Source organism: Anomaloglossus baeobatrachus, chromosome 3 (genome assembly GCF_048569485.1).
Source record: "Anomaloglossus baeobatrachus isolate aAnoBae1 chromosome 3, aAnoBae1.hap1, whole genome shotgun sequence".
Taxonomy (NCBI): Eukaryota; Metazoa; Chordata; class Amphibia; order Anura; family Aromobatidae; genus Anomaloglossus; species Anomaloglossus baeobatrachus.
This window is the reverse complement of record NC_134355.1, coordinates 678356725-678379985: the sequence shown is the minus strand read 5'-3', so window position 1 is coordinate 678379985 and position 23261 is coordinate 678356725. Positions and strand designations below refer to the sequence as shown.

The 23261-nt window shown below is 46.6% G+C and overlaps 1 protein-coding gene across 1 annotated transcript in view; it reads left to right on the top strand.

Moving 5' to 3' along the window:
- Positions 1-23261, top strand: part of LOC142297046 (adenylate cyclase type 3-like) — a 176166-nt gene that overhangs the window by 49235 nt on the left and 103670 nt on the right. Inside the window, exon 2 of the mRNA XM_075341279.1 lies at positions 10000-10149. Within this exon, the coding sequence (XP_075197394.1) occupies positions 10000-10149 (150 nt within the window). The remainder of the gene's footprint in view (positions 1-9999; positions 10150-23261) is intronic.

Here is a 23261-nt window from a genome sequence, read left to right as displayed (position 1 = left end):
TTACTGACGCGTCGTTGATCTTGGTGGTAGTTTACGGACGCGTCGTTGATCTTGGTGGTAGTTTATAGACGCGTCGTTGATCTTGGTGGTAGTTTACGGACGCGTCGTTGATCTTGGTCATAGTGCATGGACGCATCGTTGATCTTGGTGGTAGTTTATGGACGCGTCGTTGATCTTGGTGGTAGTTTACGGATGCGTCGTTGATCTTGGTGGTAGTTTACGGATGCGTCGTTGATCTTGGTGGTAGTTTACGGACGCGTCGTTGATCTTGGTGGTAGTTTACGGACGCGTCGTTGATCTTGGTTGTAGTTTATGGACGCGTCGTTGATCTTGGTGGTAGTTTACAGATGTGTCATTGATTTTGGTGGTAGTTTACGGACGCGTCGTTGATCTTGGTGGTAGTTTACGGACGCGTTGTTGATCTTGGTGGTAGTTTACGGACGCGTCGTTGATCTTGGTGGTAGTTTACGGACATGCCGTTGATCTTGGTGGTAGTTTATGGATGCGTCGTTGATCTTGGTGGTAGTTTACGGATGCGTTGTTGATCTTGGTGGTAGTTTATGGACGCATCGTTGATCTTGGTCATAGTGCATGGACGCATCGTTGATCTTGGTGGTAGTTTATGGACGCGTCGTTGATCTTGGTGGTAGTTTACGGATGCGTCGTTGATCTTGGTGGTAGTTTACGGATGCGTCGTTGATCTTGGTGGTAGTTTACGGACGCGTCGTTGATCTTGGTGGTAGTTTACGGACGCGTCGTTGATCTTGGTGGTAGTTTACGGACGCGTCGTTGATCTTGGTTGTAGTTTATGGACGCGTCGTTGATCTTGGTGGTAGTTTACAGATGCGTCGTTGATTTTGGTGGTAGTTTACGGATGCGTCGTTGATCTTGGTGGTAGTTTACGGACGCGTTGTTGATCTTGGTGGTAGTTTACGGATGCGTCGTTGATCTTGGTGGTAGTTTACGGACATGCCGTTGATCTTGGTGGTAGTTTATGGATGCGTCGTTGATCTTGGTGGTAGTTTACGGATGCGTCGTTGATCTTGGTCATAGTGCATAGACGCGTCGTTGATCTTGGTGGTAGTTTATGGACGCGTCATTGATCTTGGTCGTAGTTCACGGACTTGACGTTGATCTTGGTCATAGTTTACGGACACGTTGTTGATCTTGGTCGTAGTTCACGGATGCGTCGTTGCTCTTGGTCGTAGTTTATGGAGGCGTCGTTGATCTTGGTCATAATTCACGGACACGTCGTTGATCTTGGTCGTAGTTTATGGACGTGTTGTTGATCTTGGTTATAGTTCACGGACGCGTTGTTGATCTTGATTGTAGTTTACGGACGCGTCGATGATCTTGGTCGTAGTTTAGGGACGCGTCGTTGATCTTGATCGTAGTTTACGGACGTGTAGTTGATCTTGGTCGTAGTTCACAGACACGTCGTTGATCTTGGTTGTAGTTCACAGACGCGTCGTTGATCTTGGTCGTAGTTTATGGACGAGTTGTTGATCTTGGTCATAGTTCACGGTTGCGTCATTGATCTTGGTCGTAGTTTACGGACACTTCGATGATCTTGGTCGCAGCTCACGGACACGATATTGATCTTTGTCGCAAACCCACAGACTCATCACTGATCTTGGTCGCAGCTCACAGACGCCTCAGTGATTTTGGTTGTAGCTCACAGACACCTTGGTGATTGTGGTCGCAGCTCACGGACGTGTCACTGATCTTGGTCGCAGCTCATGCCCGCTGGTACATGTCTCGTACAGCTCTACTGGGCACACTGCCTGTTCTTGAACTTCTTGGCGGCACTTCAGTCAGCCCTGAGGGGCAGTGTTATGTGTTGACAAGACAAAAGATGATTATAAAGGAACCGTAACAATTTTCCCAGATTTCAGCGCAGTTTTACTGTGTAAAATACCACATGGTGACACCGAGTTTCAGGACATCAGGAAAGGAATAGGTAGATTCACGGCTAAGTAATTCCATCCTGTGTACACAACGTGAATCCTGCCTAATCCTGACCTAAAAAGAAAAACCCCACAAGAACGCCAGGAATTCTGCCTATTACACGAGATAAGAGGCAGCTGTATGTGCAGTCACCGGGGACAGAGATACACATTGTGCGAGGAGCAAACGCACATGGCAATAGTGCACAGCTGGCACACAGCGATGTCAGGGCGGCCACTGCCAACAGCCTCACCTGCCCACAGCCTCAGCTGCCCACAGCCACACCTGCCCACAGCCTCAGCTGCCCACAGCCTCAGCTGCCCACAGCCTCACCTTGCCACAGCCTCACCTTGCCACAGCCTCACCTGCCCACGGCCTCACCTGCCCACGGCCTCACCTGCCCACGGCCTCACCTTCCCACAGCCTCACCTTCCCACAGCCTCACCTTCCCACAGCCTCACCTGCCCACGGCCTCGCCTTCCCACAGCCTCACCTGCCCATGACCTCGCCTTCCCAAAGCCTCACCTGCCCATGGCCTCACCTGCCCACAGCCTCACCTTCCCACGGCCTCACCTTCCCACGGCCTCACCTTCTCACGGCCTCACCTTCTCACGGCCTCACCTTCTCACGGCCTCACCTTCCCACAGCCTCACCTTCCCACAGCCTCACCTTCCCACAGCCGCACCTTCCCACGGCCTCACCTTCCCACGGCCTCACCTGCCCACGGCGTCACCTGCCCACGGCGTCACCTGCCCACGGCCTCACCTTCCCACGGCCTCGCCTTCTCATGGCCTTGCCTGCCCACGGCCTCGCCTGCCCACGGCCTCGCCTGCCCACGGCCTCACCTTCCCACGACCTCGCCTTCCCATGGCCTCGCCTTCCCACGGCCTCACCTTCCCACGGCCTCACCTTCCGACGGCCTCATCTTGCCACAGCCTCACCTTCCCACAGCCTCACCTTGCCACAGCCTCACCTTCCCACAGCCGTACCTTCCCACAGCCTCACCTTGCCACAGCCGTACCTTGCCACAGCCGTACCTTGCCACAGCCGTACCTTGCCACAGCCGTACCTTGCCACAGCCGTACCTTGCCACAGCCGTATCTTCCCACAGCCGTACCTGCCCACAGCCTCACTTGCCCACAGGCAGCAGCTACACAGATTCACATTACAGCAGAAACCCAGACATAATGTCAGGATCAGTAATGTAATGTATGTACACAGGGACTGCACCAGCAGAATAGTGAGTGCATCTCTGGAGTATAATACAGGAGGTAACTCCGGATCAGTAATGTAATGTATGTACACAGTGACTGCACCAGCAGAATAGTGAGTGCAGCTCTGGAGTATAATACAGGAGGTAACTCAGGATCAGTAATGTAATGTATGTACACAGTGACTGCACCAGCAGAATAGTGAGTGCAGCTCTGGAGCATAATACAGGAGGTAACTCAGGATCAGTAATGTATGTACACAGTGACTGCACCAGCAGAATAGTGAGTGCAGCTCTGGAGTATAATGCAGGATCAGTAATGTAATGTATGTACACAGTGACTGCAGCAGCAGAATAGTGAGTGCATCTCTGGAGTATAATACAGGAGGTAACTCAGGATCAGTACAGGATCAGTAATGTAATGTATGTACACAGTGACTGCAGCAGCAGAATAGTGAGTGCAGCTCTAGAGTATAATACAGGAGGTAACTCAGGATCAGTAATGTAATGTATGTACGCAGTGACTTTGTATGAAGGTCTATTCTATAAGGAGGGTGTACAGATTAGAGTACTTGATATACTTTACTTTTGAACAGATATTTATTACTAGAAGGTGGCCCGATTCTACGCATCGGGTATTCTAGAATTTACGTATTGTGTAGTTCATGTATGATTTTTGTTATATACATATATATATATATAGATGTTGTGTATAGTTACCAAGTGTTTGTGTAGGCGCTGTACATGTTCTGGGTGTTGTCTGGGTGTGACAGGGGGTGAGAGCGGTGTTGTATGTGTGTTGCGTGTGTTGCGTTGTTTGTGGAGCGCTGTGTGTCTGTAGCGTTGTGTGTGTGTTGCGCGGTTTGTGTGTGTGTGGTGTGTTTTGGGGGGAGGTATGTTTTGTGCAATGTGTGTGTTGTGCGGTATGTGCGTATATTTGTGTGTGCCGCGGTGTTTGTGTGTTGGGTGTTGTGTGTGTGCAGCGTTGTCTGTGTGTGTGGGTGTCTGTGTAGGGCAGTTGTTTGTGGTTCCCAGTGTGTGTGTGTGTGGTGTGTTGTGCAGTGCGCGCGCGCGCGTGTGTGTGTGTGTGTGTGTGTGTGTGTGTGTGCATCAGCCTCTCTTCTCTCAGCCTACCTCTCCCAGCCTCCCTCCTCCCAGCCTCCCCAAGCATCAGCCTCCACCAGCATCAGCCTCTCTCCTTCCAGCCTCCCCCAGCATCAGCCTCCGCCAGCATCAGCCTCTCTCCTTCCAGCCTCCTCCAGCATCAGCCTCCCTCTCCCAGCCTTCCCCAGGATCAGCCTCTCTCCTCCCAGCCTCCGTCCTCCCAGCCTTCCCCAGCATCAGCTTTCCCCTCCCAGACTCCCTCAGCATCAGCCTTCCCCAGCATCAGCCTCTCTCCTCCCAGCCTCAGCCTCTCTCTTTCCAGCCTCCCTCAGCATCAGCCTCCCCTTCCCAGCATTCCCCAAGATTAGCCTCTCTCCTCCCAGCCTCCTTCCTCCCAGCCTCCCCCTCCCAGCCTCCCTCAGCATCAGCCTTCCGCTCCCAGTCTCCCCCAGCATCAGCCTCCCCAAGCATCAGCCTCCACCAGCATCAGCCTCTCTCCTTCCAGCCTCCCCCAGCATCAGCCTCTCTCCTTCCAGCCTTCCTCAGCATCAGCGTCCTGTTCCCAGCCTTCCCCAGGATCAGCCTCTCTCCTCCCAGCCTCCTTCCTCCCAGCCTCCCCCTCCCAGCCTCCCTCAGCATCAGCCTTCCCCTCCCAGTCTCCCCCAGCATCAGCCTCCCCAAGCATCAGCCTCCACCAGCATTAGCCTCTCTCCTTCCAGCCTCCCCCAGCATCAGCCTCCCCAAGCATCAGCCTCCACCAGCATCAGCCTCCCTCGTCCCAGCCTCCCCCAGCATCAGCCTCCCCCTCCCAGCCTCCCCCAGCATCAGCCTCTCTCCTCCCAGCATCAGCCTCTCTCATCCCAGCATCAGCCTCTCTCCTCCCAGCATCAGCCTCTCCTCTCTGTCCCCAGCATCAGCCTCTCTCCTCCCAGCCTTCCCCAGCATCAGCCTCTCTCCTCCCAGCCTCCCCCAGCATCAGCCTCCCCCAGCATCAGCCTCTCTTCTTCCAGCCTCCCCCAGCATCAGCCTCTCTCCTTCCAGCCTCCCCCAGCATCAGCCTCCCTCTCCCAGTCTTCCCCAGGATCAGCCTCTCTCCTCCCAGCCTCCGTCCTCCCAGCCTTCCCCAGCATCAGCTTTCCCCTCCCAGCCTCCCTCAGCATCAGCCTTCCCCAGCATCAGCCTCTCTCCTCCCAGCCTCAGCCTCTCTCCTTCCAGCCTCCCCCAGCATCAGCCTCTCTCCTTCCAGCCTCCCTCAGCATCAGCCTCCCCTTCCCAGCCTTCCCCAGGATCAGCCTCTCTCCTCCCAGCCTCCTTCCTCCCAGCCTCCCCCTCCCAGCCTCCTTCAGCATCAGCCTTCCCCTCGCAGTCTCCCCCAGCATCAGCCTCCCTTTCCCAGCCTTCCCCATGATCAGCCTCTCTGCTCCCAGCCTCCTCCAGCACGCCGTGCTCCTCTGCCGACACTCACACACCCGATCGCATCCACTCACACACACTCGATCGCATCCACTCACACACACCCGATCGCATCCACTCACACACACCCGATCGCATCCACTCACACACACCCGATCGCATCCACTCACACACACCCGATCGCATCCACTCACACACACCCGATCGCATCCACTCACACACTCCCGATCGCATCCACTCACACACACCCGATCGCATCCACTCACACACACCCGATCGCATCCACTCACACACACCCGATCGCATCCACTCACACACACCCGATCGCATCCACTCACACACAGACACTGACGATATCGCCGGGGGGGTGGTGGGGGGGGGGGGGGGGGGGGGGGGGAGTACAGTACTCACCTCCGTGACAGCCGTGTCAGTTCGGGGAATGCGCGGAGGGGGGGAGGGGGGGGAATGTACAGTACTCACCTCGGTGACAGCCGTGTCAGTTCGGGGAATGCGCGGAGGGGGGGGGGGAGTACAGTACTCACCTCGGTGACAGCCGTGTCAGTTCGGGGAATGCGCGGAGGGGGGGGGGGGAGTACAGTACTCACCTCGGTGACAGCCGTGTCAGTTCGGGGAATGCGCGGGGGTAGGGAGGGGGCGGGGCCAGAGCTAGCGTGCATTGCGTGAGGGGGGCGGGGCGTGACGTTGCCGAATTGCCAATGCCTGCAGGGTGCCGGGGCGAGAGGCCAATCTGTGGGGGGGGCGGAGCCTGGGCGAGCGGCTGGCCAATCCGTGTGGGGGCGCAGCCTGGGCGAGCGGCCAATCGGTGTGGGGGGGCGGGGCCATGGCGAGCCCAGCGGCCAATCAGCTTTGTGTCACCGTAAGGACACAATTTTGGAGCATGACAGACAGACAGATAGACAGACAGAATAAGGCAATTATATATATAGACTAGAAGGTGGCCCGATTCTACGCATCGGGTATTCTAGAATTTACGTATTGTGTAGTTCATGTATGATTTTTGTTATATATATAGATGTTGTTGTGTGTAGTTACGAAGTGTTTGTGTAGGGCGCTGTACATGTTCTGAGTGTCGCGGGGGGTGAGAGCGGTGTTGTATGTGTGTTGCGTGTGTTGCGTTGTTTGTGGAGCGCTGTGTGTCTGTAGCGTTGTGTGTGTGTGTTGTGCGGTTTGTGTGGGTGTGGTGTGTTTTGGGGGGAGGTATGTTTTGAGCAATGTGTGTGTTGTGCAGTATGTGCGTATATTTGTGTGTGCAGCGTTGTCTGTGTGTGTGGGTGTCTGTGTAGGGCGTTGTTTGTGATTCCTAGTGTGTGTGTGTTGTGCAGTGCGCGTGTGTGTGTGTGTTGGGGGGAGGTGTGCACCTCCCATCGTGCTCCATCCCCCATGCTGCGCACTCCCCATCGTGCTCTATCCGCCATGCTGCACACTCCCAAACGTGCTCCATCCGCCATGCTGCGCACCCCCTATCATGCTCCATCCGCCATGCTGCGCACTCCCAAACGTGCTCCACCCGCCATGCTGCGCACTCCCAAACGTGCTCCATCCGCCATGCTGCGCACTCCCAAACGTGCTCCATCCGCCATGCTGCGCACTCCCAAACGTGGTCCATCCGCCATGCTGCGCACTCCCAAACGTGCTCCATCCGCCATGCTGCGCACTCCCAAACGTGCTCCATCCGCCATACTGCGCACTCCCCATCGTGCACCATCCGGCATGCTGCGCACTCCCAAACGTGCTCCATCTGCCATGCTGCGCACTCTCAAACGTGCTCCATCCGCCATGCTGCGCACTTCCAAACGTGCTCCATCCGCCATGCTGCGCACTCCCAAACGTGCTCCATCCGCCATGCTGCGCGCTCCCAAACGTGGTCCATCCGCCATGCTGCGCACTCCCAAACGTGCTCCATCCGCCATGCTGCGCACTCCGAAACGTGCTCCATCCGCCATACTGCGCACTCCCAAACGTGCTCCATCCGCCATACTGTGCACTCCCCATCGTGCTCTATCCGCCATGCTGCACACTCCCAAACGTGCTCCATCCGCCATGCTGCGCACTCCCAAACGTGCTCCATCCGCCATGCTGCGCACCCCCTATCATGCTCCATCCGCCATGCTGCGCACTCCCAAACGTGCTCCACCCGCCATGCTGCGCACTCCCAAACGTGCTCCATCCGCCATGCTGCGCACTCCCAAACGTGCTCCATCCGCCATGCTGCGCACTCCCAAACGTGGTCCATCCGCCATGCTGCGCACTCCCAAACGTGCTCCATCCGCCATGCTGCGCACTCCCAAACGTGCTCCATCCGCCATACTGCGCACTCCCCATCGTGCACCATCCGGCATGCTGCGCACTCCCAAACGTGCTCCATCCGCCATGCTGCGCACTCCCAAACGTGCTCCATCCGCCATGCTGCGCACTTCCAAACGTGCTCCATCCGCCATGCTGCGCACTCCCAAACGTGCTCCATCCGCCATGCTGCGCGCTCCCAAACGTGGTCCATCCGCCATGCTGCGCACTCCCAAACGTGCTCCATCCGCCATGCTGCGCACTCCGAAACGTGCTCCAACCGCCATACTGCGCACTCCCAAACGTGCTCCATCCGCCATACTGCGCACTCCCCATCGTGCACCATCCGGCATGCTGCGCACTCCCAAACATGCTCCATCCGTCATGCTGCGCACTCCCAAACGTGCTCCATCCGTCATGCTGCGCACTCCGAAACGTGCTCCATCCGCCATGCTGCGCACTCCCAAACGTGCTCCATCCGCCATGCTGCGCACCCCCCATCATGCTCCATCCGCTTAGGAGTGCGCAGCATGCCGGATGGTGCACGATGGGGAGTGCGCAGTATGGCGGATGGAGCACGTTTGGGAGTGCGCAGCATGGCGGATGGAGCACGTTTGGGAGTGCGCAGCATGGCGGATGGACCACGTTTGGGAGTGCGCAGCATGGCGGATGGACCACGTTTGGGAGTGCGCAGCATGGCGGATGGACCACGTTTGGGAGTGCGCAGCATGGGGGATGCAGCACGATGGGGAGTGCGCAGTATGGCGGATGGAGCACGTTTGCTCAGCCTCTCTCCTTCCAGCCTCCCTCAGCATCAGCCCCCCCCTCCCAGCCTTCCCCAAGATCAGCCTCTCTGCTCCCAGCCTCCTCCAGCACGCCGTGCTCCTCTGCCGACACTCACCCACACCCGATCGCATCCACTCACACACACACACACACCCGATCGCATACACTCACACACACCCGATCGCATACACTCACACACACACCCGATCGCATACACTCACACACCACACCCGATCGCATACACTCACACACACACCCGATCGCATACACTCACACACACCCGATCGCATACACTCACACACACACCCGATCGCATACACTCACACACACCCGATCGCATACACTCACACACACCCGATCGCATACACTCACACACACAGACACTGACGATATTGCACATACGCGCTGATACTCACAACATCCGGGGATATCACATGCTTCTGGCCATGTGATCCTCCGTCAGGTCCTGGAAGCTCACAGCACAGTACCGCCGCCGAGAAGCAAGCGATATCCCAGGATGTTGTGAGTATGTGGATGCGATGTGATGTGTGAGGTGTGAGTGAGTGTGATCTGATTTGTGTATGTGTGTGTGTGTGCTGTTATGTGTGTGCTGTTATGTGTGTGCTGTTATGTTATGTATGTTCTGCAGCTGCAGGACCTTGATGTGTGGATGCGATGTGATGTGTGTGTGATGTGTGTGTGAGAGTGAGTGTGAGCCGGTGTACACTGGTAACTATGATACACATCGGGTAACTAAGGGACCTTAGTTACCCGATGTGTATAATGGTTACCAGCTTTCACGGCCTCCGTTAAGATCCCAGCATCGCAAGGTTATGTCTGGCGCTGCCGGGATCCTGACGGAGCCGGTGTAGAAGCAAGCGATATCCCAGCATGTTGTGAGTGTGTGGATGTGATGTGTGAGAGTGAGTGTGAGTGTGATCTGATGTGTGTGTACTCACCTGGGAATCGGAGCCCCGTGTCAGTTGGGCCACAGCGAGCGTGCATTGCGTGAGGGGGCGGGGCCTGCAGAGAGCCGGGGCGAGAGGCCAATCCGTGTGGGGGGCGGGGCCATGGCGAGCCCAGCGGCCAATCAGCTTTGTGTCACCGTAAGGACACAATTTCGGAGCATGACAGACAGACAGACAGACAGACAGACAGACAGACAGACAGACAGACAGACAGAATAAGGCAATTATATATATAGATAAATCCATCTATTTTTGCTTTCTCCTTAGGTCTTGTCCAATATAGCCATCTACCTGTGTACAATCACTGTCGGCATCATGTCCTACTACATGGCGGATCGTAAACATCGAAAAGCCTTTCTTGAAGCTCGTCAGTCCTTGGAGGTGAAACTCAATCTGGAGGAGCAAAGTCAGCAACAGGTAGGAGTGACATAATCTCCCATATTGCGGGGAGTGACATAATCCCCCATATTGCAGGAAGTGACATAATCCCCCATATTGCAGGAAGTGACATAATCCCCCATATTGCAGGAAGTGACATAATCCCCCATATTGCAGGAAGTGACATAATCCCCCATATTGCAGGAAGTGACATAATCCCCCATATTGCAGGAAGTGACATAATCCCCCATATTGCAGGAAGTGACATAATCCCCCATATTGCAGGAAGTGACATAATCCCCCATATTGCAGGAAGTGACATAATCCCCCATATTGCAGGAAGTGACATAATCTCCCATATTGCAGGAAGTGACATAATCCCCCATATTACAGGAAGTGACATAATCCCCCATATTGCAGGAAGTGACATAATCCCCCATATTGCAGGAAGTGACATAATCCCCCATATTGCAGGAAGTGACATAATCCCCCATATTGCAGGAAGTGACATAATCCCCCATATTGCAGGAAGTGATATTTTCCCCCATATTGCAGGGAGTGACATATTCCCCCTCAGGGCATTATCATAGATGGAAAGATCAAAGGGAAGTCAGAAGCGCGACTGAGGAGCTTGTGTTTTATATAAGAAAGTGTTAAAAGTCATCGTGCACCTCACACGGCTCCCTACGAGGCTGCACAAGATCACAGCCAGCACCCCAATATCATATCCTCTTATAGGAAATAATAACGGGGTCCTGTATTCTGGATCCTGCTGTATGGGAAGCATTTACTGGGGAACGCATCACTTTTATGACTTACAAAACAACAATATCAAGGGTGCAATACTTACAGTCATGACTTTAGGGGCGGTATTATAATAATTATATTCATCTACATAGCGGGCAGTATTATAGTAGTTATATTCTTGTACATAGGGGCAGTATTATAGTAGTTATATTCTTGTACATAGGGGCAGTATTATAGTAGTTATATTCTTGTACATAGGAGCAGTATTATAGTAGTTATATTCTTGTACATAGGGGCAGTATTATAGTAGTTATATTCTTGTATATAAGAGCAGTGTTATAGTAGTTATATTCTTGTACATAGGAGCAGTGTTATAGTAGTTATATTCTTGTACATAGGGGGCAGTATTATAGTAGTTATATTCTTGTACATAGGGGGCAGTATTATAGTAGTTATATTCTTGTATATAGGGGGCAGTATTATAGTAGTTATATTCTTGTACATAGGAGCAGTGTTATAGTAGTTATATTCTTGTATATAAGAGCAGTGTTATAGTAGTTATATTCTTGTGCATAGGGGCAGTATTATAGTAGTTATATTCTTGTACATAGGAGCAGTGTTATAGTAGTTATATTCTTGTACATAGGGGGCAGTATTATAGTAGTTATATTCTTGTACATAGGGGCAGTATTATAGTAGTTATATTCTTGTACATAGGAGCAGTGTTATAGTAGTTATATTCTTGTACATAGGGGGCAGTATTATAGTAGTTATATTCTTGTATATAGGGGGCAGTATTATAGTAGTTATATTCTTGTACATAGGAGCAGTATTATAGTAGTTATTTTTTTGTACATAGGGGCAGTATTATAGTAGTTATATTCTTGTACATAGGGGGCAGTATTATAGTAGTTATATTCTTGTACATAGGGACAGTATTCTAGTAGTTATATTCTTGTACATAGGGGGCAGTAGTATAGTAGTTATATTCTTGTACATAGGGGGCAGTATTATAGTAGTTATATTCTTGTACATAGGGGCAGTATTATAGTAGTTGTATTCTTGTACATAGGGGCAGTATTATAGTAGTTATATTCTTGTACATAGGGGCAGTATTACAGTAGTTATATTCTTGTACATAGGGGGCAGTATTATAGTAGTTATATTCTTGTACATAGGAGCAGTATTATAGTAGTTATATTCTTGTACATAGGGACAGTATTATAGTAGTTATATTCTTGTACAGAGGGGCAGTATTATAGTAGTTCTATTCTTGTACATAGGGGGCAGTATTATAGTAGTTATATTCTTGTACATAGGGGCAGTATTATAGTAGTTATATTCTTGTACATAGGAGCAGTATTATAGTAGTTATATTCTTGTACATAGGGGGCAGTATTATAGTAGTTATATTCTTGTACATAGGGCAGTATTATAGTAGTTATTTTCTTGTACATAGGGGCAGTATTATAGTAGTTATATTCTTGTACATAGGGGGCAGTATTATAGCAGTTATATTCTTGTACATAGGGGGCAGTATTATAGTAGTTATATTCTTGTACATAGGGCAGTATTATAGTAGTTATTTTCTTGTACATAGGGGCAGTATTATAGTAGTTATATTCTTGTACATAGGGGGCAGTATTATAGTAGTTATATTCTTGTACATAGGGACAGTATTATAGTAGTTATATTCTTGTACATAGGGGGCAGTAGTATAGTAGTTATATTCTTGTACATAGGGGGCAGTATTATAGTAGTTATATTCTTGTACATAGGGGCAGTATTATAGTAGTTATATTCTTGTACATAGGGGCAGTATTATAGTAGCTATATTCTTGTACATAGGAGCAGTGTTATAGTAGTTATATTCTTGTACATAGGGGCAGTATTATAGTAGTTATATTCTTGTACATAGGAGCAGTATTATAGTAGTTATATTCTTGTACATAGGGGGCAGTATTATAGTAGTTATATTCTTGTACATAGGGGGCAGTATTATAGTAGTTATATTCTTGTACATAGGAGCAGTATTATAGTAGTTATATTCTTGTACATAGGGGCAGAATTATAGTAGTTATATTCTTGTACATAGGGGCAGTATTATAGTAGTTATATTCTTGTACATAGGAGCAGTGTTATAGTAGTTATATTCTTGTACATAGGGGGCAGTATTATAGTAGTTATATTCTTGTACATAGGAGCAGTATTATAGTAGTTATATTCTTGTACATAGGAGCAGTATTATAGTAGTTATATTCTTGTACATAGGGCAGTATTATAGTAGTTATTTTCTTGTACATAGGGGCAGTATTATAGTAGTTATATTCTTGTACATAGGGGGCAGTATTATAGCAGTTATATTCTTGTACATAGGGGGCAGTATTATAGTAGTTATATTCTTGTACATAGGGCAGTATTATAGTAGTTATTTTCTTGTACATAGGGGCAGTATTATAGTAGTTATATTCTTGTACATAGGAGCAGTGTTATAGTAGTTATATTCTTGTATATAAGAGCAGTGTTATAGTAGTTATATTCTTGTGCATAGGGGCAGTATTATAGTAGTTATATTCTTGTACATAGGAGCAGTGTTATAGTAGTTATATTCTTGTACATAGGGGGCAATATTATAGTAGTTATATTCTTGTATATAGGGGGCAGTATTATAGTAGTTATATTCTTGTACATAGGGAGCAGTGTTATAGTAGTTATATTCTTGTATATAAGAGCAGTGTTATAGTAGTTATATTCTTGTGCATAGGGGCAGTATTATAGTAGTTATATTCTTGTACATAGGAGCAGTGTTATAGTAGTTATATTCTTGTACATAGGGGGCAGTATTATAGTAGTTATATTCTTGTATATAGGGGGCAGTATTATAGTAGTTATATTCTTGTACATAGGAGCAGTATTATAGTAGTTATTTTTTTGTACATAGGGGCAGTATTATAGTAGTTATATTCTTGTACATAGGGGGCAGTATTATAGTAGTTATATTCTTGTACATAGGGACAGTATTCTAGTAGTTATATTCTTGTACATAGGGGGCAGTAGTATAGTAGTTATATTCTTGTACATAGGGGGCAGTATTATAGTAGTTATATTCTTGTACATAGGGGCAGTATTATAGTAGTTATATTCTTGTACATAGGGGCAGTATTATAGTAGTTATATTCTTGTACATAGGGGCAGTATTACAGTAGTTATATTCTTGTACATAGGGGGCAGTATTATAGTAGTTATATTCTTGTACATAGGAGCAGTATTATAGTAGTTATATTCTTGTACATAGGGACAGTATTATAGTAGTTATATTCTTGTACAGAGGGGCAGTATTATAGTAGTTCTATTCTTGTACATAGGGGGCAGTATTATAGTAGTTATATTCTTGTACATAGGGGCAGTATTATAGTAGTTATATTCTTGTACATAGGAGCAGTATTATAGTAGTTATATTCTTGTACATAGGGGGCAGTATTATAGTAGTTATATTCTTGTACATAGGGCAGTATTATAGTAGTTATTTTCTTGTACATAGGGGCAGTATTATAGTAGTTATATTCTTGTACATAGGGGGCAGTATTATAGCAGTTATATTCTTGTACATAGGGGGCAGTATTATAGTAGTTATATTCTTGTACATAGGGCAGTATTATAGTAGTTATTTTCTTGTACATAGGGGCAGTATTATAGTAGTTATATTCTTGTACATAGGGGGCAGTATTATAGTAGTTATATTCTTGTACATAGGGACAGTATTATAGTAGTTATATTCTTGTACATAGGGGGCAGTAGTATAGTAGTTATATTCTTGTACATAGGGGGCAGTATTATAGTAGTTATATTCTTGTACATAGGGGCAGTATTATAGTAGTTATATTCTTGTACATAGGGGCAGTATTATAGTAGCTATATTCTTGTACATAGGAGCAGTGTTATAGTAGTTATATTCTTGTACATAGGGGCAGTATTATAGTAGTTATATTCTTGTACATAGGAGCAGTATTATAGTAGTTATATTCTTGTACATAGGGGGCAGTATTATAGTAGTTATATTCTTGTACATAGGGGGCAGTATTATAGTAGTTATATTCTTGTACATAGGAGCAGTATTATAGTAGTTATATTCTTGTACATAGGGGCAGAATTATAGTAGTTATATTCTTGTACATAGGGGCAGTATTATAGTAGTTATATTCTTGTACATAGGAGCAGTGTTATAGTAGTTATATTCTTGTACATAGGGGGCAGTATTATAGTAGTTATATTCTTGTACATAGGAGCAGTATTATAGTAGTTATATTCTTGTACATAGGAGCAGTATTATAGTAGTTATATTCTTGTACATAGGGCAGTATTATAGTAGTTATTTTCTTGTACATAGGGGCAGTATTATAGTAGTTATATTCTTGTACATAGGGGGCAGTATTATAGCAGTTATATTCTTGTACATAGGGGGCAGTATTATAGTAGTTATATTCTTGTACATAGGGCAGTATTATAGTAGTTATTTTCTTGTACATAGGGGCAGTATTATAGTAGTTATATTCTTGTACATAGGGGGCAGTATTATAGTAGTTATATTCTTGTACATAGGGACAGTATTCTAGTAGTTATATTCTTGTACATAGGGGGCAGTAGTATAGTAGTTATATTCTTGTACATAGGGGGCAGTATTATAGTAGTTATATTCTTGTACATAGGGGCAGTATTATAGTAGTTATATTCTTGTACATAGGGGCAGTATTATAGTAGCTATATTCTTGTACATAGGAGCAGTGTTATAGTAGTTATATTCTTGTACATAGGGGCAGTATTATAGTAGTTATATTCTTGTACATAGGAGCAGTATTATAGTAGTTATATTCTTGTACATAGGGGCAGTATTATAGTAGTTATATTCTTGTACATAGGGGGCAGTATTATAGTAGTTATATTCTTGTACATAGGAGCAGTATTATAGTAGTTATATTCTTGTACATAGGGGCAGTATTATAGTAGTTATATTCTTGTACATAGGGGCAGTATTATAGTAGTTATATTCTTGTACATAGGAGCAGTGTTATAGTAGTTATATTCTTGTACATAGGGGGCAGTATTATAGTAGTTATATTCTTGTACATAGGGAGCAGTATTATAGTAGTTATATTCTTGTACATAGGGGCAGTATTATAGTAGTTATATTCTTGTACATAGGGGGCAGTATTATAGTAGTTATATTCTTGTACATAGGGGGCAGTATTATAGTAGTTATATTGTTTTAGATAAAAACAAATTAGAGCAGTATATTTCTGTAGTCAGTAAAGATTTTTTTACTTATTTTATCAGACCAATAGGTGAATGAATGGCTGGAACACAACTGTCCCTGTATAGAAAACAAGTCTTAATATAAACTTTTTGGCATAGAGCTGTCTGAATGTTTAAAGCAGAGCTTGTATTGTATATATTATGACTGTGGTTTGGAATTCACCTGCTGTTTACATTATTCTCCCTACCATTATCATACTTCAGAAACTTCAATGCTTACATAACGATAATATTATAGTTGCTATAACCCTGTATATAGTGGCAGTATTATAATACTTATATTTTTGCTAATGCAGTATTATAGTAGTTATATTCTTGTACATAGGGGGCAGTATTATAGTAGTTATATTCTTGTACATAGGGGCAATATTATAGTAGTTATATTCTTGTATATAGGAGCAGTATTATGGTAGTTATATTTTTGTACATAGGGGCAGTATTATAGTAGTTATATTCTTGTACATAGAGGCAGTATTATAGTAGTTATATTCTTGTACATAGGGGGCAGTATTATAGTAGTTATATTTTTGTACATAGGGGCAGTATTATGGTAGTTATATTCCTGTACATAGGAGCAGTATTATAGTAGTTATATTCTTGTACATAGGTGGCAGTATTATAGTAGTTATATTCTTGTACATAGGTGGCAGTATTATAGTAGTTATATTCTTGTATATAGGAGCAGTATTATAGTAGTTATATTCTTGTACATAGGGGCAGTATTATTGTAGTTATTTTCTTGTACATAGGGGCAGTATTATAGCAGTTATATTCCTGTACATAGGAGCAGTATTATATTAGTTATATTCTTGTACATAGAGGCAGTATTATAGTAGTTATATTGTTGTATATAGGGGGCAGTATTATAGTAGTTATATTCTTGTACATAGGAGCAGTATTATAGTGGTTATATTCTTGTACATAGGGGCAGTATTATAGTAGTTATATTCTTGTACATAGGGGCAGTATTACAGTAGTTATATTCTTGTACATAGGTGGCAGTATTATAGTAGTTATATTCTTGTACATAGGTGGCAGTATTATAGTAGTTATATTCTTGTACATAAGGGCAGTATTATAGTAGTTATATTCTTGTACATAGGAGCAGTATTATAGTAGTTATATTCCTGTACATAGGGGGCAGTATTATAATAGTTATATTCTTGTACACAGGAGCAGTATTATAGTAGTTATATTCTTGTACATAAGGGCAGTATTATAGTAGTTATATTCTTGTACATAGTGGGCAGTATTATAGTAGTTATATTCCTGTACATAGGGGGCAGTATTATAATAGTTATATTCTTGTACATAGGGGGCAGTATTATAGTAGTTATATTCTTGTATATAGGGAGCAGTATTATAGTAGTTATATTCTTCTACATAAGGGCAGTATTATAGTAGTTATATTCTTGTACATAGGGGCAGTATTATAGTAGTTATATTCTTGTACATAGGGGCAGTATTATAGTAGTTATGTTCTTGTACATAGGGGCAGTATTATAATAGTTATATTCTTGTACATAGGCTGCAGTATTATAGTAGTTCTATTCTTGTACAGGGTCACCACTAGGAATTTCAGGGCCCCATACTGGCACAATTTTTGGGCACCCTTGAGACTCCACACAGGCTCCACCCCAGTTCCGCCTGCACCGCTCAAACACACACATAGTCATAGCAAATAGTGTTGGCACCCTTGAAATTGTTCCAGAAAATGAAGCATTTCCCTCAGAAATTTAATAATACACCCTCTACACTGACCCTCTCCATAATATCTCGCCCACACTGCCCCATATATAATATCCACCCAAACACACTGCTTCTCTGTATAACATACCTACACACAATGCCCCGTGTATAATATCCCCACATGTACACTGCTCCTCTGTATATTTCCCTTACACACACTACTCCTCTGTATAATATCTTTCACACACACACTGCTTCTTTGTATAATATCCCTCCCACACACAGCTCCTCGTTACAATATCCCCCCACACACACAACTCCTCTGTATAATATCCCCCCCACACAGAGCTCTTTTGTATAATATCCCCCCCACACACACTGCTTCTCTGTATAATATCTCTCCCACACACACTGCTCCTCTGTATAATATCCCCACACACACACTACTCCTCTGTATAACATCCACGCTCACACTGCTCCTCTATATAATATTACCCCCACATATACACTGGTCCACTATATACACTCATGGTCAAAATTGTTGGTAACCCTGGTTTAATGAAAGAAAAACCCACTTTGGCAACAGAAATAACGTGAATCTGACAAAAGTAATAATACATAAAACAAACGATGAAAATTAACAAATGAAAGTCAGACATTGCTACTTTTTTGCTTCCACAGAATTTTTAAAAACATTCAACTCGTGAAACAGGCCTGGACAGAAATGATGATGCCCCTGAAAATAATGTGACAAAAGGTACATGTTACATCAAAGTGTGTCCAATAATTAGCATCACAGGTGACTACAGTCTTGTAATCAGTCAGTGGCCTGTATATAGGGCTACAGATACAGATATTCACTGTGCTGTTTGGTGACATGGTGTGTATCACACTCAACATGCACCAGAGGAAGCAAAGGAAAGAGTTGTCTCAGGAGATTAGAAAGAAAATTATAGACAAGCATGTTCAAGTCGCAGGTCATGGGTCTTCCAACAGGATAATGACCCAAAACACAGAGCTAAAAACCCCCAAGAATGGCTAAGAGAAAAACATTGGACTATTCTGAAGTGGCTTCTATGAGCCCTGACCTAAATCCTATTGAACATCTTTAAAAAAGCTGAAACATCTGGAAAAGGCGACCTTCACAGTTTACTCTTGAGGAGCGGCCAAAATACCTGTGGAGAGGAGCAGAAGTCTCATTGACAGTTACAGGAATCGTCTGATTGCAGTGATTGCCTCAAAAGGTTGTTCAACCAAATATTAAGTTAAGGAGGAAGGGACCATCATTTCTGTCTAGGCTGATTTCATGAGTTTTATTTTAAAACAAATCCCGTTGAGCAGAAAAGCAGCAATGTCTGACTTTCATTTGTTCATTTCATTGTTTATTTTATTTACTATTACTTTTGTCAGATTCAAGTTATTTCTGTGACCATTGTGGGTTTTTCTTTCATTAAATCAGGGGTACCAACAATTTTGACGACATGTGTAATATCCCCCCACACACACACTGCCCCACTGTATAATATCCCCCCACACACACACTGCCCCACTGTATAATATTCACACACACAGAATGCACCTCTGTATACTATCCCCCCCACACTCTACCCCTCTGTATAATATCCACCCCCACGCACACTGCCACTCTGTATAATATCCCCCCACACATTGCTCTTCTGTATATTATCCCTCGAGTACATTGCCCCTTTGTATGCTATCCTCGACACAAGCTGCCCCTCTTTTTGTATAATATATATATATATATATATACTGTATATATATATATATATGTATATGTATATATATAATATACTAGAAGGTGGCCCGATTCTAACGCATCGGGTATTCTAGAATTTACGTATTATGTAGTTAATGTATGATTTTTGTTTTATATATATATATATATATATATAGATAGATAGATAGATTGATTTGATTGTTGTTGTTGTGTGTAGTTACCAAGTGTTTGTGTAGGGCGCTGTAAATGTTCTGGGTGTTGTCTGGGTGGGGGGGTGAGAGCGGTGTTATATGTGTGTTGCGTTGTGTGTGTTGCGTTGTTTGTGGAGCGCTGTGTGTCTGCAGCGTTCTGTGTGTGTGGTGCTGTGTGTGTTGCGCGGTTTGTGTGGGTGTGGAGTGCGTGTGTGTGTTTTGGGGGGAGGTATGTTTTGTGCAATGTGTGTGTGTGTGGCGCGGTATGTGCGTATATTTATGTATGGCTCGGTGTTTGCGTGTTGTGTGTGTGCGGCGTTTTCTGTGTGTGTGTGGGTGTCTGTGTAGGGCGGTGTTTGTGGTTCCCAGTGTGTGTGTGGTGTGTTGTGCGGTGCGCGTGTGGCGGTGTGTGTGTGTTTTGGGGGGAGGTGTGCACCCCCATCGTGCTCCATCCCCCATACTGCGCACCCCCCATCGTGCTCCTTCCCCCATGCTGCGCATCCCCATCGTGCTCCATCCCCCATGCTGCGCACCCCTCATCGTGCTCCATCCCCCATGCTGCACACCCCCCATCGTGCTCCATCCCCCATGCTGTGCACCCCCTATTGTACTCCAACCCCCATGCTGCGCACCCCCTATCGTGCTCCATCTCCCATGCTGCTCTCCCCCATCGTGCTCCATCCGACATGCTGCGCACCCCCCATCGTGCTCCATCCCCCATGCTGCGCACCCCCCATCATGCTCTATCCCCCATGCTGCACCCCCCCATCGTGCTCCATCCTCCATGCTGCGCACCCCCCATCGTGCTCCATCTCCCATGCTGCACACCCCCCATCGTGCTCCATCCCCCATGCTGCGCACCCCCCATTGTGCTACATCTCCCATGCTGCACACCCCCCATCGTGCTCCATCCTCCATGCTGCACACCCCCCATCGTGCTCCATCCTCCATGCTGCACACCCCCTATCGTGCTCCATCCCCCATGCTGGGGCCGCCGGGGGTGGGTCCGAGCGTGGCAACGTGTGCCAGGGGCGGGGCTGAGCGGGCGAGGCGTCAGCGTATGCCAGCTCCCTGCACATGAGTACCGAGAGCCGGTGTATGCTGGTAACCATGATACACATCGGGTAACTAAGGGAAGCGCTTCCTATAGTTACGCGATGTGTATCATGGTTACCAGCGTACACCGGCTCCGTCACGATCCCAGCATCGCAAGGTTATGTCCGCCGGGGCCGGGGCCGAGTGTGCCAACGTGTGGCGGGGGCGAGCGGGCGAGGCGTCAGTGTATGCCGGCTCCCTGCACATGTGCACATGTGTACCGGGAGCCGGTGTACGATGGAGCGGGCGATGCGTGTGGCGGGCCGGGGCGAGCGGCTAATCCATGCGGGGGCGGGGCCAGGATGAGGCGAGCGGCCAATCCGTGGGGGGACGGGGCCAGGCCGAGCCCAGCGGCCAATCCGACAGTTGTCACTGTAACGACACTGTCACGGTGACACAATGTCACGGTGACACAATTTTGGAGCAAGACAGACAGACAGACAGAATAAGGCAATTATATATATAGATATCTTCACTCCTCACACACACACTTCTCCTCTGTATACTATCTCCCCCCCACCCAAACACACACATATACACACACACACACACACACAACACCCCTCTGTACAATATCCTCCTGGTATATATGTCTCCTTCCTGGTATATATATCCCCCTCCTGGGCACATTCTGATATATATGTCCCCATCCTAGTTTTCGTCCCCTTCCTTGTATATATGTCCTTCTTCTTCTATATATGTTCTTTTCCAGGGCCTTTCCTGGTGTATATTTATATCCCCATCCTGGGCACATTATGGTATATTGTCCCCATTATGGTTTTTGTCCCCTTCCTGGCATCTATGACCTCCTTCTTGTATATATGTTCCCCACCAGGACCCCTCCTGGTGTATATGTATAATATGTATATCTCCCTCCTGAGCCCATTCTGGTATATATGTCCCCATCCTGGTTTCTGTCTCCTTCCTTGTATATATGTCCCCTTCCAGGGCCTTTCCTGGTGTGTATATATATCCCCCCTCCTGTGCACATTCTAGTATAATGTCGTTCCCATCCTGGTTTTTGTCCCCTTTTGGTATATATTCCCCCCTTCTTGTATACATCCCCTTCCAGGGCGTCTCCTTTTATATTTGCTGCAAAAAGAAAAAAAAGACAAAACATTTTACCCACTCTCCCCCCCTCCGACATTGCGCAGGGTCTTCTCTGAGCCACCATGCTTTTAGGCTTGATGTGCTCCCTCTGACGCGCATCCAGCTAAGCAAGGCATGGGCTGGGGACTGCAAGTCCCCCACCACCCCCGGCGATCTTCAGCTCTTGGAGCGCCTACCTGTCCCTGCCGGGTGCCGCGTCCTCACCACCTCCACGTTGCCCGCAGCACTGTGATGAGGTGCAGAGTGATGACCTCATCACGCTGGGCTGCAGGATGACACGCCGCCTCCCTTCTCTGCTCCACTCTTCTTGCTTCCGGCCACATGGGTAATTTGCATGCTATGCCCTAAAAGGGCTTTGCAGGCAATTTAGCCGAGTGTGCAGTGGCTGAAGCGACACTGCCAGACCCCCCTGCTGCGGCGTGACTGGGGCCCAGTGAAGAGGAAGGGGGGCCTGGCCGGGGCTTAATAAAGCTAAGTACAGTCATATGAAAAAGTTTGGGCACCCCTATTAATGTTAACCTTTTTTCTTTATAACAATTTGGGTTTTTGCTATTTCAGTGTCATATATCTAATAACTGATGGACTGAGTAATATTTCTGGATTGAAATGAGATTTATTGTACCAACAGAAAATGTGCAATCCGCATTTAAACTAAATTTGACTGGTGCAAAAGTATGGGCACCTCAACATAAAAGTGACATTACTATTTTGTAGATCCTCCTTTTGCAGAAATCACAGCCTCTAGTCACTTACTGTAGCTGTTAATGAGTTCCTGGATCCTGGATGAAGGTAGATTTGACCATTCCTGTTTACAAAACAATTCCAGTTCAGTTCAGTTTGATGGTCGCCGAGCATGGACAGCCGCTTCACATCATCCCACAGATGTTCAATGATATTCAGGTCTGGGGACTGGGATGGCCATTCCAGAACATTGTAATTGTTCCTCTGCATGAATGCCTGAGTAGATTTGGAGCGGTGTTTTGGATCATTGTCTTGCTGAAATATCCATCCCCTGCGTAACTTCAACTTCGTCGCTGATTCTTGCACATTATTGTCAAGAATCTGCTGATACTGAGTTGAATCCATGCGACCATCAACTTTAACAAGATTCCCGGTGCCGGCATTGGCCACACAGCCCCAAAGCATGATGGAACCTCCACCAAATGTTACTGTGGGTAGCAAGTGCTTTTCTTGGAATGCCGTGTTTTTTTGCCTCCATGCATAACGCCTTTATGTATGACCAAACAACTCAATCTTTGCTTCATCAGTCC